This window comes from Sylvia atricapilla, chromosome 6 (assembly GCF_009819655.1).
Source record: "Sylvia atricapilla isolate bSylAtr1 chromosome 6, bSylAtr1.pri, whole genome shotgun sequence".
NCBI lineage: Eukaryota > Metazoa > Chordata > Aves > Passeriformes > Sylviidae > Sylvia > Sylvia atricapilla.
The window spans coordinates 11,342,777-11,358,753 of NC_089145.1; the positions used below are offsets into that span (position 1 = coordinate 11,342,777).

General features: G+C 43.2%; 1 protein-coding gene across 3 annotated transcripts in view; it reads left to right on the forward strand.

Annotated features, from left to right (window-relative positions):
• The window catches only part of DENND2B (DENN domain containing 2B), a 144,507-nt gene that overhangs the window by 72,138 nt on the left and 56,392 nt on the right, over positions 1-15,977 (forward strand). For all 3 annotated transcript variants that reach the window (XR_010743782.1, XM_066320781.1, XM_066320782.1), the window contains one exon: positions 13,311-14,525. Coding sequence is in view for 2 of the 3 variants with exons in the window: in XM_066320781.1 (XP_066176878.1) it covers positions 13,311-14,525 (1,215 nt within the window). In the remaining variant the exon portion in view is untranslated. The remainder of the gene's footprint in view (positions 1-13,310; positions 14,526-15,977) is intronic.

Sequence of the window (15,977 nt, forward strand, 5' to 3'; positions counted from 1 at the left end):
GCCTGGTCTGGACTCTTAGGAAACTAAGTATAATAGCAACAAGCACTGCAAGTCACAGCTTGCCTTTTTTTCTTTTGCTTTTTCCCATCCCCCCTCTTTATTTAATTTTCTTTTTCTGTTCATGCCTATATGCCAACAGATTGGAGAATAAATAGATCAAAGAGTTTTTCAAAACTCTCTTCAACTAAGGAGAAACCCCAACAACTTTTGGCTGGCCAATTTTTTTCATGTGATGCTCAGTTGTGGGTATGGCCAACACATTTCCTCATTTTCCTGGCTTGTTTAGTTAAAAGCAGAGCGAAGCACACTGTAACCAGTCAGATGTAGTAACCTAATTTAATTTTCAGCACAAATGTTATTTTAACTGAAACTTTGTTTTTCATAAGTGTATGTTTGCTCCAGATCAATGCCTTAAATCTTCCTGCATTAACTTTTCCATCAGTTTGGATTTTTAGCAACTTTTCCTTAGAAACATGTGATTTGTGCTAACATAAGCCAGAAAAAAAATCAAAAATTGGTTAGTAGACTTTCAAAGGAAGTGAGTGAAAAGAAATTCCCTCATAAATTCAAGTCAAGTATATAATTTCTTAATCTGCACAAAGCCATTGTATTGGCCAAGGCTGAGCCCATCAGTGACGATGGCAGCGCCTCTGGGATGACGTATTTAAAAAGCAAAAAATGTTACAGTGCAGGAGCTGCAGCCAAAGAGGAGAGGAGTTCAGAGTATGTGAAAGGAGCAGCCCTGCAGGCACCAAGGTCAGTGGAATAGCAGGGGGAGGAGGTGCTCCAGGCAGCGGAGCTGAGGTTCCCCTGCAGCCCGTGGTGCAGCTCATGGTGAGGCAGCTGTGCCCCTGCAGCCCATGGAGGGCCACAGGGACGCAGAGATCCACCTGCAGCCTGTGGAGGACCCCAAGCCAGAGCAGGTGGATGCCTGAAGGAGTCTGTGACCCCATGGGAAGCCCGTGCTGGAGCAGGCTCCTGGCAGGACCTGTGGACCCTTGGAAAGAGGAGCTCACGCTGGAGCAGGATTGCTGGCAGGACCTGTGATCTTGGGGTGGACCCACACTGGAACAGCCTGTTCCTGAAGGATTGCACTCTGTGGAAGGGACCCACCTGGAGCAGTAAATGAAGAGCTACAGCCATGGGAAGGACCCACCTTGGAGAAGTTTTTGGAGAACGGTCTCCCGAGGGAGACACCACATGCCGGAGCGAAGGAAGACTGTACCTATCTCCTATGGGAGAGACCCCACACCAGAGCAGGGGAGAAGTGTGACTGTCTCCAGTGGGAGCGATCCCACACCAGAGCAGGGGAAGAGTGTGACCATCTCCAGTGGGAGCAACCCCATTCCAGAGTGGGGGAAAAAGGTTCCTGTCCCCAGTGAGAGCAACCCCATTCCAGAGTGGGGGAAAAAGGTTCCTGTCCCCAGTGAGAGCAACCCCATTCCAGAGTGGGAGAAAAAGTTTCCTGTCTCCAGTGAGAGCAACCCCATTCCAGAGCAGGCGAAAAAGGTTCTTGTCTCCAGTGGGAGTAAACCCATTCCACAGCAGAGGAAAAGTGTGCCTGTTTCCAGTGGGAGCAACCCCATTCTGGAGCAGAGGAAAAAGGTTCCTGTCTCCAGTGGGAGCAACCCCACTCCAGAGCAGAGGAAAAGTGTGCCTGTCTCCAGTGGGAGAAACTCCATTCCAGAGCACGGGAAAAGTGTGCCTGTCTCCAGTGGGAGCAACCCCACTCTAGAGCAGAGGAAAAGTGTGCCTGTCTCCAATGGGAGAAACCCCATTCCAGAGCAGGGGAAAAGCGTGCCTGTCTCCAATGGGAGAGACCCCATTCCAGACCAAGGGAAGAGTGTGCCTGTCTCCAGTGGGAGTGATCCCATGCCAGAGCAAAGGAAGATTGTAGCTGTCTCCAGTGGCAGTGACCCCAGTCCGGAGCAAGCGAATAGTGCAATAAGTGTCTCTAGTGGGAGTGATCCCATTCTGGAGAAGGGGAAAAGTGTGATTATCTCCAGTGGGAATGACCCTATTCCAGAGAGGGGGGAGAATGTAAATGTCTCCAGCGGGAATGAGCCTATTCTGGAGCATGGAGAGAATCTGAATGTCTCCAGTGGGAGAGACCCAGTAATAACTGTCTCCAGTGGGAGCAATCCCATCCCAGAGCAAGGGAAGAGTGTAAAAACTATCTGCAGTGAGAGTGACCCCATTCCAGAGCAGGAGGAGAGTGTGACTGTCTCCAGTGAGAGTGACCCTATTCCAGAGCAGGGGGAGAGTGTAACAACTGTCTCCAGTGGGAGCGATCCCATTCCAGAACAAGGGAAGAGTGTGACTGTCTCCAGTGGGAACAACTCCATTCCAGAGCAAGGGAAGAGTGTGACCGTCTCCAGTGAGAGCAATCCCATTCCAGAGCAGGGGAAGAGTGTGAAGAGTCCTCTCCATGAGGAAGAAGGAGCAGCAGAAACGCCATGTGATAAAGCAACCACAGCCCCTGTTCCCCATAGCTCTGAGCTGCTGCGGGAAAAGAGGTAGAGAAAATCGGGCATAAAGTTGAGCTCAGGGAAAGGAGGAGGGGTGGGGGAAAGGTGTTTTTAGGACTTGGATTAATTTCTCATGATGTTACTCAGATTTATTGATAATTAATTCCTCCCCCCCCCCCCCCAAACGGTGTGGTGGTAATTAGTAAGGGATATCTTCCTGACCTTATCTCAGCCCATGAGCTCTTTGTTATATTTTCTGTCCCCAGTCCATCTCAGGGGGGGGAGTGACAGAGCAGCTTTGGGGGGCACCTGGAGTCCAGACACATCTATACACACTGGAAGGTGTACCAAGGGTCATGTTTGTCATCATAGCTGAAGTCTATTTTGCATTCCATAAGGTCAGAGGCACTGGAGAAAATTATAAGAGAGGCCAGGAATATGAACTTTGAAATCTTTTCTCCTTCAGATACAGGATGCAGTCTTCAAAGATGAGACATGTTATATGCTCAGTTAACAGATTTCCTTCTCTCTGCCTTGCTTTGGCACCTCTATGAGTGATCTTTTACTTATCAACTGCTCCCTTGCCTCTCTGCTTTTCCAGGTGCCAAAAAAAAAAAAAATCCTGCGTCTGATTTCTTTCTTTCAGTTGTTTATATAAAAGAGATATTGTCTATGTGTGAGAGATATTACTACTGCTCCTGTTCAGAGTTGCTTATGAATATTGAGCTACTTCTTAGAAAAGAAAAAAAAAATGGTTTTTTGGTAGGAAAACTGTTTTGCTTATTCTAAAAGGTTGCAATGAATGTGAGAGTATGTGTGAGAGACAGACAACTTTAGGGGTGCCATTATATAACTAAGTGACTGGAAAGTTCACAGAGGATGGTAATACCATTTATTATGCTGGAAAAGTAGTCCAAGTTTGAGACACACAGATTTATGGTGGTTGAAGCAGGTGGAAATTCACTCTCCTAAGGAACAAAAGAGAGAGGGCAAAAATTATAAAATGAAGTTAAAGGTGAAGAACAAGGGCACATTTCCCTAGCTGTGTCATTCTAAGAGTACTGCAGTAAGAAAAAGCTGTCAGACTGCTTTATCCTTATTACAGAAGCATGTACAAAAAATGTCCTTCAGAGAACAGAGAAGTTTTCCTAGCATGGAGTGTGCTAGTTTTATGCCAGTGGTTCAAATTTTGCTTAGAGAAGAAGGTTGCAGTAAGTTGGATTGAGTTGTTACAGTTGTCTTGCCAACAGGATGGCACCCAGCTGCTGATCAGAGATGAGTCAGCCCCTCAGAGGCCTGAGCACTCTTTGGGCAGAGTTTGAGATCAGGATTAGTTCTTCTTTTCCCCTGAACTCATATGGTCCATATGACTTGTGACCTCCCTTCCCAGTGCACGAGCTCGAAGTACACGACAGTGAGACGGGCTGGGTCTGACAGGCTGTGTTTAGACAGGGTGATGTTTGTGGTTCTTCTGGATTCAGAACAGAGAAAGTGCAGGAGTTTCTATTCTGCTGGTATTTTTTTTTCGTTTGTCTTGCTTTTTATTTTATTTCCTCTGCAGTTCAGTAACTCTAGAGAAGCAGCACAGAAATTCTCAGATATTTTCAATCACTTTAGTATTATCCTGTGTGACATACTGTATTTTCTCCAGATATTTCAGGCCTCAGACTTGATGGACTGTGATACTGGTTGTTGAAATGATGACAGAAATTAAGAATGCCTGTTCCATAGCAGACAGATGAACAATGGCTTTCAGTTTTATAAGCTGTCCTTCTAGGATGCTTTTCCACGGTGTTAAGTAAAATAAATTGCAAAGCTGGACAGTGAGAAAGATCTCACTGCACACTGGCAGTACATTGGGGATCACAGCTAAGCTGGTGGAACTGGAAGGAAAATGTGGTTACTGGTAGAAAAGGCAAATAAAATATTTTATATTTATTCAGAAACAAACTCCTCTGAGTGGATGAGATTACGAAAGTTTGTAGAACATGGGATTTCTGAATTCTTATTCTTTCTATTTCCCTGTTAGATAGTTATATTTACCTCATTAAATAGACTCATGACCTAGAAGTTGATTTATATGTGAAGCAGGGAAAGCAGACTTGTCTCTACTCTGGATTAGTGTGCAGCCAGCATCTAGGACTTTTTGACTTCATGTTCAGTTCTTTTCTCTGTGGATATAGTGTATTTCAGTGAATTAGACAGAGTGATCTTGTAAGGTTTTCTGACTTGTCAGGGCAGAAAAGGGACTAGCCTATCATACAACAACTTTACAACCCCAAATTTCAGATTTGGAGATTGCCAAACCCAGAATGCCCTCAGATATCTTGAAAACTGAATGTCACAATTCATAAACATAATTTTTAACTCTTCCCAAATTGTGTTCCTGTGAGCACAGAGAAATTGCAAAGCTTTGTCAGAGTTAATTCCACAGAGTTTGTTGCTTTGATATTCCAGTACACTTGAGCAAGCATATTGAAAAATCACCTGTGCTTTGAAAAAGCAAAGTTGAGAGCCTCTTGTGCACTGGGATTTTTAATAGTCAGCATGTTCAGACATGCTGCTAAAGAACAAGTTTCAAGGACTGGCAATCCTTAAATAGACAAATGAAGGTTTGTGCTTTCTGCCTGGTTTAAGAAAATGCTGTCACTTGCTGTGTTGCCACTCCCTCTCCAGCAAAACTCCCAAGATCTTAAGAAATCAGGTGAGACTAAAACACATTGAGCCAATTCCAGAACAATAACAATAGGGGAGCTGTAACAGTGGAAATATCCATTGTGTAAATTATTATTCAGAGCATGTTATGGGAAAAGAATAACTCCAAGGGAGGCTTCCCCTTTTCAACTTTAAATCATATTTTTTGTGGAGAAAGTGAGAGATGGTCCCATGAAACCAGTGCAGTATACTTTGGTTGAAAAGAGAGAATGGCTTACTCTGATACTTCTGTTCTTGCTTTTTGATTTTTTCACAGTCAGCTTCTGATGCCTGGGATGGAAAGCACAGCTCAGGCTCATTGGTATTCTTTGCCTTGGGAGTTATTTGTGTCTGAACAGAGGAGGTGAAAAAGGCATAAACGGGGAATTGTTTAAAGACCATCCTGCCCTTGCCTTGTAACAGAACAGAAGACAGCCATAAATCTGGAGTGGCAGGGAATCTAACCCTCTGAGTCTAGCTAATTTCACAATTTCCTGTTATCTTCTTCCCCTCACTTGGCAAAGACACCTAGTGCACGTTGATTGATGGCGTTTTATTTTACAGTCATTCCTCATGGTCAGATTTGTCTTGCTGTCTTGGCTTTATAAATCCAGGGCAATTCAAGTATTTAAGATCTGACTCATCAACTTTGATTTCTTTGCCCTTGTTCTGTACAGGGGTAGAGCACAGTTGCCACTTCATGTAATTTACTTTGGCAGAATGACTCCTGATTTCCCTGTTGTAAATCGGACCTTTTTGCTTGTGAGTCATAAAAACACAGTTGAGCTGCAGTCAGCTGTGATTGCGTGTACTTCTCTTCATGGACCAGCTGCAAAGGCCCAGAGCTCTAGGGAGGAGGGGGCAGTTAAACACAGGAATTCACCACAGCACCCCTGCAAACCCACCCCACAATTATTATCATTGACTCAGTACTTCTTGGGAACACACACACTGGAGCTTTTAAAATCTGCACATAGAGCTTGATCTTTTTTTTTGTTTGTTTGTTTCACAGTCCTATCATCCTGTAGCTAGTTCTGATATGGTTTTGGTTTTTATTTAAATGGAAAGTATCAAAACTCCTCGGGAAAAAAATTTAGAAATACAAACAGGAAAATAATTAATGTTTCTATTTTTGTTCTATCTTTAAACATTTTGTGATTTTTTTGTCTACTTTGATTTTATTGCTCATTCTCTCTAAATGCTGGGACTTTTCCATCCCAGCACATGTTCATGAGAGTCAGCCTATTTCAAACAACCTTAGTTTAGAAAGTACAGGTTTTTGCTTTGTTTTTGTCACAATCCCAAAGTCAACAATAACAGGGAGATGTTACCTGAAATGCAGATTTTTTTGGGGATTTTTAGCCAGACTCCTGGTGAGAGCTTAAAGATTATAAAGAGTCTGGTGCAAGAGGGTTTGTTCTGCTACCACACACATCACTTTCTTTTCCAAGAGAGAGGCAAGATATGACAAATTGCACCACTTGTTCCCATCACCAACTTGAATCAGCTCAAAAAACACCTTACTGGTGTGTGTCCAGCACTTGAGTGTGAAAAGTTCACCTCCCTTATTCACCATAAACTCTTATATAGATTTAAGATAATTAAATACAATCTGTAATTATCTACTGGAGTTATGTAGAAAATTAAAATGCCGTGTGCTGTGAGAGTGCAGAATATATTACAATAGAAAGGTTTAGTGCCAAATGAGAGTGGATTTAAATTCAGTAGTGCAGGAAGTCCCTTTGGTCTTAATGGTCCCATAATCCCTGGTTACAAGGAGTAACAATAACGTAGGTTTTAAAGACCTTTTATGCCCCTGGAACAATTAATACACTGAAAGATTATATTTGTATTCTTTGATGCAGTATACAAGGCAGCTGTCCAAGCCTAGATGATTGTTTATATTTGAAAAGAAAAGGTCAGAACTCAAAGGATCATCAATACAGGAGATCCTCGTGGGCCACCTCACCTAAGCAGCCAAGCCATTTCAGATAACCTGTTCTGGTGATGGTTGTACATTTTACCCTCATGCTAACCCAGTTAGACCAGCCTGAGTCCCTGCCTTTGTCCCCTGCTTACAGCAATGCCTGGCTGAGTCTTTGCAGCAGTCATTGTCACTGCCTCTGCCTGTCTGTCCCCTCTGCTGAGAATGCAGCTAGGGGTAAGGAAAGGAAAGGAAATGGCACATAGTCATAAGCAAGTTATTCTGAATCCACGCTGCTCTGTGAAATAACTCCATAGCTCATCTCAAAATGCAACCATACCACTGACAGCTGCTGTTTGACAGCTAAAAGTGGATTTCTCACAGTCCTTTGAAGGAAAGCATAGAGGAAATTTATTACTAGTTCTTGTACAGAAAGAGGAAGAGAGAATTTTTGGAGAAGGGTCCCTCATTGCTTATATCAAAATCCTTAAGTTGTTTTTGTTTGCTTTGAATTACTCTGCCTTTTTACACCTGAAGAGGCCTGGAAGATTGCTGTACTGCAGTGGCGTGTTCAGTTTCTGTTTGTGCAAAAGTATTGATTTGTACTGGGAGAGTTCCCAAGAATGTCTGACAAAGGCAAAAGAGTTTATGTGCTCTGTTTGTTTGCTCTGTGATTTCCTGGCAGCACAGCCCTTGGTGTGAAACTGTACTGGTTACAAGGAACTGTGGTTACTGAACCTCTGCAAAAGTGCTTGGTCACAGAAGGAATGCGACATAGACACTGGTTCTAATTTGAGCTTCTGTTGGTCTCTACATGTTTTCTCCCCTCTGCCTGCTTTGTCAAATCAAGTGGGAGTTTGATACAAATGAATGTCACAGTGAGCCATTACATCTGTTCTCAGCAGCAGTACATCAAAATGTGCATGCTATAGTGAATGGTTCCAATTAGCAGGTGAGCAGGGTGTGCCTCCCTCTCATTTTGCCTTGCTCTTGGAAGATTCCAGTACCTGCACTCAGAGTGGCTGGCAGTTGGTAGCTGAACATTCTTTGGCATTCTCTCTTACAAATTTTCAGAGAATTTCAAGGTTACATACTCATTTACCTATCAGGGCAGCTTTTGTTTATGTATTAAACGTGAGTTTTGCTGCCCCTGCAAAGAGAAATTTCTGTTGTTTTTCTTTCAGACCTCCTCAAAATTGGCTAGAGCAATAAGATGTCTCTAGTGCTGTGTGGCAGGCCAAATCTACTCATTCCCAAACTCACAATTCTATGGTCACAGCTGATTCTGATGTTACTGTTACCCTGAAACAGATTAGGTTGTCCTGATGAAATGGCACAATGCCCTCTAAGAAGAACCAGCAATGAGAGAAAACCCCCCATAAATAAAATACTAAGAAAGCAATATTTTTTCCTAGCAAAAGTGAGGAGAAAGCTCTGAGGAGTATAACCAGTGCTGGGAGTCTTTGCAGGCAACATCAGTGTCACTGGGAAATGACAGGATCTCATCAACAGGAGCCTGGAAAATCCAGTACCTTTTTGTCATCATGTTCCTTGTTCTTTTTCCAGTAAATAGGCTCCCATGCATGAGCATGTTGAAGTGGGAAATTCTCTGGATCAGAGAGCCAAAATCTGTCCTTCTATTCTGTACATATTGGTTTAAGAAGAGTGGATGGGATTTGCAAAACTGAAAAATTGCTGAGTTACTTCTTCCAGTTTGCCTTTCCTCAGGACAGGATGATCTGTGAGGTCACTCCTGACACTTCAGGGACACTAAAATAGTGCTGCAGAGTATGAGCTGTTTAGCTCAGAGGTCAGAACAGGGCAGTGAGATCTGGGAGTCCTGTAACTCTTTCAAGGCAAACTTAAGCCTTTCACTTACGCATCCTCCAGTCGCTGTTAAAGCCTGAAATGCAACCTAAGATTTTTCTTAGCCTGTATAAATTGTGTGATTTTTTCCTGTAAATGCCTCAATAAATGCACATTCTGATTATTCACCCATGCTCTGATTTACAAAAGAGACAAACCCAGCTCTTGAGCCACCCTTCTGGCTGCCTCCCATTGTTGAAAGTTACTCATGAAGTAGTGGGAATTTTCGGCACCCATTTTTCTTCTTTTCTGGCACTGTTTGGCATCAGAACCAGGAAGGAGCTGTGCTTCTACTCAACTGGATCAAAAGGCCAAGCTCCATAGTTTTAGTATTAATTTTGTATTGCTCACTTTCAGAGTGGTTTCCAGGAATTAAATTTTTCCTCTTCTACAAACAGACAAATATTAGCACTCACATTTTGCAGGAAGAAGACTGGTGTCCTGTCCAAAATTGAAGGCTTTTTGACTTTTGAGTCAGATAGAGGGTGAGAACTCAGGCACCTTTGGCATGAAGAACAAGCCCTTCTCCATCCCCCATGGATTTTTAGTACAAGTCAGCCTTGATAAAAGGCAGGAACTCAGTTTTTTCATCTTTTGCCTTGTGATGAGTAGGTTGCAAATTATCTTAAATCAAGTGCATTAGTTCTGTTCTTGGTGCAGCTGAAATACAGCTCCAGTGTCATCCACATGTGTTCACTGGACCTGGTGAAAGGAGATGCCTTTACTAGAGAAAACAGTAGAATATATGAATATTTGAAAGCAGCCCTCAGGAGTTATAATTTTTGTAAATCATAAATTTTTTCTACATTTGGATAAGAAAAAGAGAAACTTAAGAGAAGAGACTGAATCAGAATGTGAAATCAGTTGCATCTATAGTTCAAAGTCCTACAGAGCATGACTGATATTATCAGTTTCCTCCTAGAGCAGAAAAGGATTTTAAAACTCCTTGTAACTAGGTACCTCCTGCACTACTGAATTTAAATCCACTTTCATGTAGGTAACTGCTGATTTCTCAAGGAACAGTCACAACAGCAAAGCTGAGCGTGGTCTAGAGAGCTGGAAAGCATCTCTTGGATGCTGTCTGCTCTCCTTGGGGAGCAGCAACGAGTCCCAGCAGAAAGGTGGCTCCAGGATCTGTCATTTGTTTAGAGGACATTATGGCTGCTTGTCAGCCTGTGAGACTGCAGTGCACACCTGACTTGTCAGGGGCTTGGGCACTGCACACCTAAGGCTGTGTGTTGGAAGAATGTCCTTAGGGAATGAGAGCAACTTAGAGCAACTGTTACAGGTTTTGTGAGCACTTCATGTTTTTTGTGAAATGCCAATATCTTCAGAGAAATAATCCTTGCCCAGAACGAAGGGAACTTGTTAAGAAAGATAAACTTGATTTAATAATCTCTATTTATGCTGTTTGTATATGATATTTGGAAAGTTTATGTAACGATATGCATTGTGAGGTGCTGCACCATATCATTCTGTATACAGAAAACCTCAATTAAAAGCATTTTGCTTTACAATCTTTTTGTGGAAGGTGGCAAGTTTCTTAATTATTTATCTCTGTCCCGTAATGCCAGTTTTAAAGCCTGTGGAATTTTTGTGCCTTCAAGAGAATATTCTTCTCATGGAAGTAGGTTTCTTGGGGAAGAACCATTTCATTATCCACTGATCAGCTTTTGGACTTGTTTGTTTCTTTCATTCTGTTACTTACCAGCACCTTTTAGATAATGCATGCTGAAACCTTTTGGACAAAGCTCTATTCCACTTCATTGTTGAATAAGTTTATAAATTGTCTCTGAAGTACTCAAATTTAGAATGTAGTGCAATGTAAAACAGAATCTATTTTTTAACTGTGGTAACCCAAGTGTTTGTAGGCAAACTCCTGCAGAAGGCCTGTGGCTCTGCAGGCCTGGTCTAGCACAGTGGAAGTGATTGGGAGTTCTGTAACTGAATTTGGAGGTTTCAAGATGAAGCCTTGATTGCACTCACCATACTGGGAACCTGGGATTTAAAAGAATGGCTCATACCTCTTAAGAAGAAACGTTTTGCAACTTCTTCAGGTTATGCAGACAGTAATTTCCCCTCTTTCCTCCTTCCCTGATGAATCACCAAACCTTTTCCTGACGGTGGAAATAGCTAAAAAGATATTTCTTAGATTGTAAGGAGATAAAGGACTATGCCTAAGGTATTTTCTATGCAGTGTGTCAGAGGCAGAGAGAAGTGTCTATGATTCCCTGATGTCAGCATGTTCTTCACCTCTGCTGTCCCATTTTATCGACCTTACCCCTGTCATTTTATATTTTATTCTTGCTATTGCCAGTACAGATCAGAGTCTAATAAACAAGTTATAACTTTCTAAAGCATTCCACAGGGTCTCTTCTGTCCATACCTTGTAACTAAATCCTGACAGTGGATTTAGCCAACATGCATCTTCTAAGGCTGTAGTGGAGACTGTACTCTTTAGACATAAAATATACTTCCACTGGGCAATGCCTGTTTCCTTGAGAGAAATGTCAGCGCAGCTCTGGGACAGGTCTGCATGGCATGAAAGAATTAGGAGAACATGATCTCAAAATTAAGCTAAGGCAGTGTTACTAATAATATAAAAATTTGGCTTTGTGGTATTAACCTGAAGGAACAGAGATGAGACAGGCTGAAATAACGAAGGATCAGGATGCCCCACTAAGCCTGAAGAGGCTGATTTAGGTTTCATCTTCAGGCTCTATAAGGGTATGTCTGCCAAGGTAATTCCAGGTAATCCACTACAAACTGAGCTGCAACAGCCACCCAAAACCACTCATCATCTGTCACCTGCTTTTGATCTTCTGAAATCCCTTAAGACACCTGTCTGCAGCTGTATAGAATGGCTGGAAATTCAACTTCGAGGAAGCAAAAAGCATATTCTGGCATGCATCCTTTCTGTCCTGAAATAACTGCTTTAGGCAGTTGTTGTAGGAGTATTTGCCATCATCTTTGACATGAGATCTCTTTTCCTACAGGCATGTTTATCTTTCAAAACAGTAAAGAATTAATAGTCACCAAGTGGTGTAACTTCCATGACAAATAGACTTGCTTGTCTCAGGCTTCTGAAAAAGGAGATCAGTTCCCTTTTGTGATAATTTGATTGTCTTTTTCTGACCAGAACTTTTCTTTTTTGTGGTGTTTTTGAGCTTTGATTGTGTAGTATCCACTATAGGAAACTGGGACGAAATCTGATAATTTGGTTTTGGGTTGCATTTGAAGGAAAAGAAAATATTTTCTGTGTCAAAGTAAATTTTTCAGAGATCACCCCAGTGCTCTGGATTTTTTTGATTAACGCACAGAAATTGGCACTTCTGCTGTAGGTATTGGCTGGCTGTCGGGAGGAAAACAATATAGCAGCAGAGATCTTCTGAATCTCTTCTCCCTTTGCTATAGTGCAGACATTTGCTCCCCTGATTTCTTTTGGTCAAACAGTTCTTTCATTTGGATCTTGCTTGTGTACAGGACAGTTGATAAAAAACCAGCTTGCTGTCCACAGTCTTCACACAGCATAAACTTAATAGCATATGCAGGGCATTACTTATGGGTCTTCCCTCTTTTTCCTGTGCTGTTTGGAACAGAAAGGAGTTGATGTTAAAATAGTGATTATTTCTGCTATGATTTGTATGGATGGATTTTGGCAGGGCAGAAAACCCCCTTTTTTGACATGGTTTTGGCTTATTTTCCTTACTGCTGGCTCATCACTTATGAGCCAGATGAATAATGTGTTACTTAATTTCCTTGTGTCTTTTTGTTCTTAAAAGTCCTTGCAACAATGTACAAAACCCCAGTTACAATAGCTGATTTTGCAAACCATGGCTAGAATTTGTTCCAAGGGTTTTTTCCAGGGTAACACTGAGATCCTTCTATGTAGTTTATATTCTTCAGCACATAGTGTGAGCCAATGTGCTTTCTCAGTGTGTAATATTCTTTTGATAAGAAATTACTTCTGTTTGATAAGGGGAAATTAATCTCTTGGCCACAGTATCAGACCAAAGATGAACCAGGTGTACTCATCTGCAGTTGGTAGATGTTTTCAAGGCAGAGGTTTGCTATGAGAATCTCAGCTGGCTTTAAGTTCAGGAAACTTGGAAAAGCTGGGGGTCAAACAGAGGTGAGAAAACTTGTTTTGAATGTTCCAAGTGTCCTGCTCATGGCCTATCACCGACACAAGCTAAATGCTGCCAGCTCCCAGCCCCAGCTCCATGGCTGAATGGTCCCTGGTGTCTTAATGATGCTTTGGGGCAGTCTTGCAGTGTGGAGAGCTGAAGCCAGAAGAAAGTTGGCAAACAACTCCAGTTTCCCCAAGGCCTTCACTTTTTATTTCTTTCTGTTTCCAGGTGCCAGTCAGCCACACCGCCGCCCCTGCTGTCCCCGCAAAGGAGCCCTGCCTACCCCCTCAGTGACAGCGAGGACTCCTCCCGCTCTGCTGGGCTCTCCAAAGTCTCCAGGTCCAGGCTGTGCCTCAAGGACTGGAGCAGCCGCACGTCCACGCTGCGAAGCACCTCCACGAGCCCGTCGGACACCGACTCCGCCAGCCACCCCCTCAAAGCCATCAGCGTGGGGGCTTTGGATAAAAGGCTCTCCGTGTTCAAGGCTGACCAAAAGGACAGTTCAAACGAGGGCCAAGATGGGGAAGCAATAGGGAGCCACCCACTCGCCCGGAGCACTCTGTCCTTGGGCACTGCCACCAAACTGAGGACCCTCTCCATCAGCAGGGTGAGCGTCCGCTCGCAGGCGCTGGACATCAGGCAGAAGATCACAGAATGGGAGTGCCGCCGCGAGCTGTCCCCCAGGACGAGCGTGTGTGTGGACAAGAGGGATGCTGGGGAGAGGTCGGGCAGTGAGAGCTGCCCCAGTGTGCTGACCTCTCCCTGCAGCGACAAGACCTTTGATTTCAAAGGGCTCAGAAGAATGAGCCGAACATTTTCCGAGTGCTCTTACCCTGAAACAGAGGAGGAGGAACTGCTGGACAGGGATTCCTGCCATCGGTTTGAAAAGAGACTGGGCAGGAGCGAACCTCCTTCTGCCACTTTCCTTAAGAGCCACGTGAGGAAAGAGTCCTCTGCTGTGCTCAACAGAATCCAGAAGATCGAGCAGGCACTGAAGGAGCAGTCAGGCAGAGGCCTCCCCCAGTTACCAAGTAGCTGCTACAGTGTTGACAAAGGGAGGAAAAAGTCTGGGACTCTGAGTACTGTGGAGGGACTGAGCGAAACCCTGAGCGATAGCAAAGGAGGGAGTGTTATTTTGGGGAGTGAACCAGAAACACCTCCCGAGGCTGAGAAAAGCAGTAAAACAAAACAGGGGGTGACTGCAAACTCAGCTGGCCCCAAAGTGCTCCGGGAAAGCGCGGCTAAGAGCGCCGTCAATCCCGTCCCGAAGCCCAAACGCACCTTTGAGTACGAGGCAGACAAATCCCACAAAAGCAAACCAAGCAATGGCCTACCTCCGTCTCCCACGCCTGCTGCTCCTCCTCCCCTCCCATCCACTCCTGCGCCCCCCGTCACCAGGAGGCAGAAGAAAGAGTCGCGCTTTCACAGAAAATCCCAGAATAGGTAAAAGTCAAGGAAATGCGCTCGATTCTCCAAATAAATAAATAAATAAGTGGGCTATATTTTTGCATAAATTCTCCCTCTAATGCGGTGCTTTTGACATAAGATAATCTAGGAATTGCATGCAGGACTAGTGGGTTTTTTCCTGCTGGTCTGCACTGATGGAATGCACTGGTAGAATACCTTTGAATGCCTTCAGTTTTGGAGTTCTGAAATCTGTATTCCTCAATTTCCAAAAAACATTCTAGGTTAGGTGTGATCAAGGTTATCTAGTTCATTCTGGCACAAATGCCCTTATTTGTGATTTTTAATGGACCATAACTTCACTACTGTCCAGTAGTGGGACCATAGCTGATCCCTCACGATCTTTTCTTCCTGTAAAATATGTTTGCAGAGGTTTTCTCTTTCCAAAGCTCATTACTATAGCAGTTGGGGCAGTTTTATGCAATGTAGGTGATTATATTTAATTCAGTCCTTCAGAATATTATCCTAAATTACTATCAACAGCTGTAGAGGATTAATGCTGAGAAAACGGTTTTATCACAAAAAGTCCTCTGTGTCCTTCCTGAATCAATGATGAGGAGAGTGTATGGCTACATTTCCTCAGAAATTTGTGGAGCTTGGCTTGTTCTGATCACATGATTTCTCTTGAGTTTTAGCCATGGTAAAACTCATTCTGCTCATTGCTTGGAAAATTGTAGGCATAGTTGTTGCTAAGCATTTAAATTGCAGCATTTTTAATGAGTTCACCTGCCTGTGCATGTGTATGACACACACCCTCCCTTGATATTTAGTGATGAGATTTGCAAGGAACTGCTAAACAGTATCTCAGATGCACATTATCCCTTCAGATTCTGCTGTTTGATGTTGGCTCAATTATTAAAAGTTTTTTTAGCACAACCTCACCTGAATTATACTGGGACAGTAAGACAAGAGGGGCCTTTGGTTCTGTCCTTTTCTCTCAGGAGACACCTGCTTCTGAAAGATCAAACAGCTCAGCTGAGGCATGTTGTTTCTTCCAGAAAGGCATAGGGGGATGTGGAAAGTCAAGCTCTGATCAGCAGTTGCTTATCTTTGAGTCCTGGCAATAATCTCAGAGAAAGTAAATCTAGTTTTTAAGGAAAAATTGTGAGGTAAAGCTGCCCTCAGTTTGTTCAGCACAGCATTTGCAATGTGCAGAAGACAATTTTTAAATGTTCTGGTGTAAATGTTTTCTTTACTGGAAAATGGGCAAGTCATCTAAGAATCACAGTATTTTATCAAAATGAGTTTTTCAGATGAAGATTTCAACCTTCTTTCCAGAACAGGTATAATTCTGCTTGCACCTGCTTTTCTGCAGATTCGGTCTTCTGTCATTGCAGAGTCAGACAACAGCACAATTCAGCAAAGGAGCTTCAGGTCTGGCTTAGGGCTAGGGGAAACAAGCCTTCCAAAAAGCATTATTTATCAATGTCA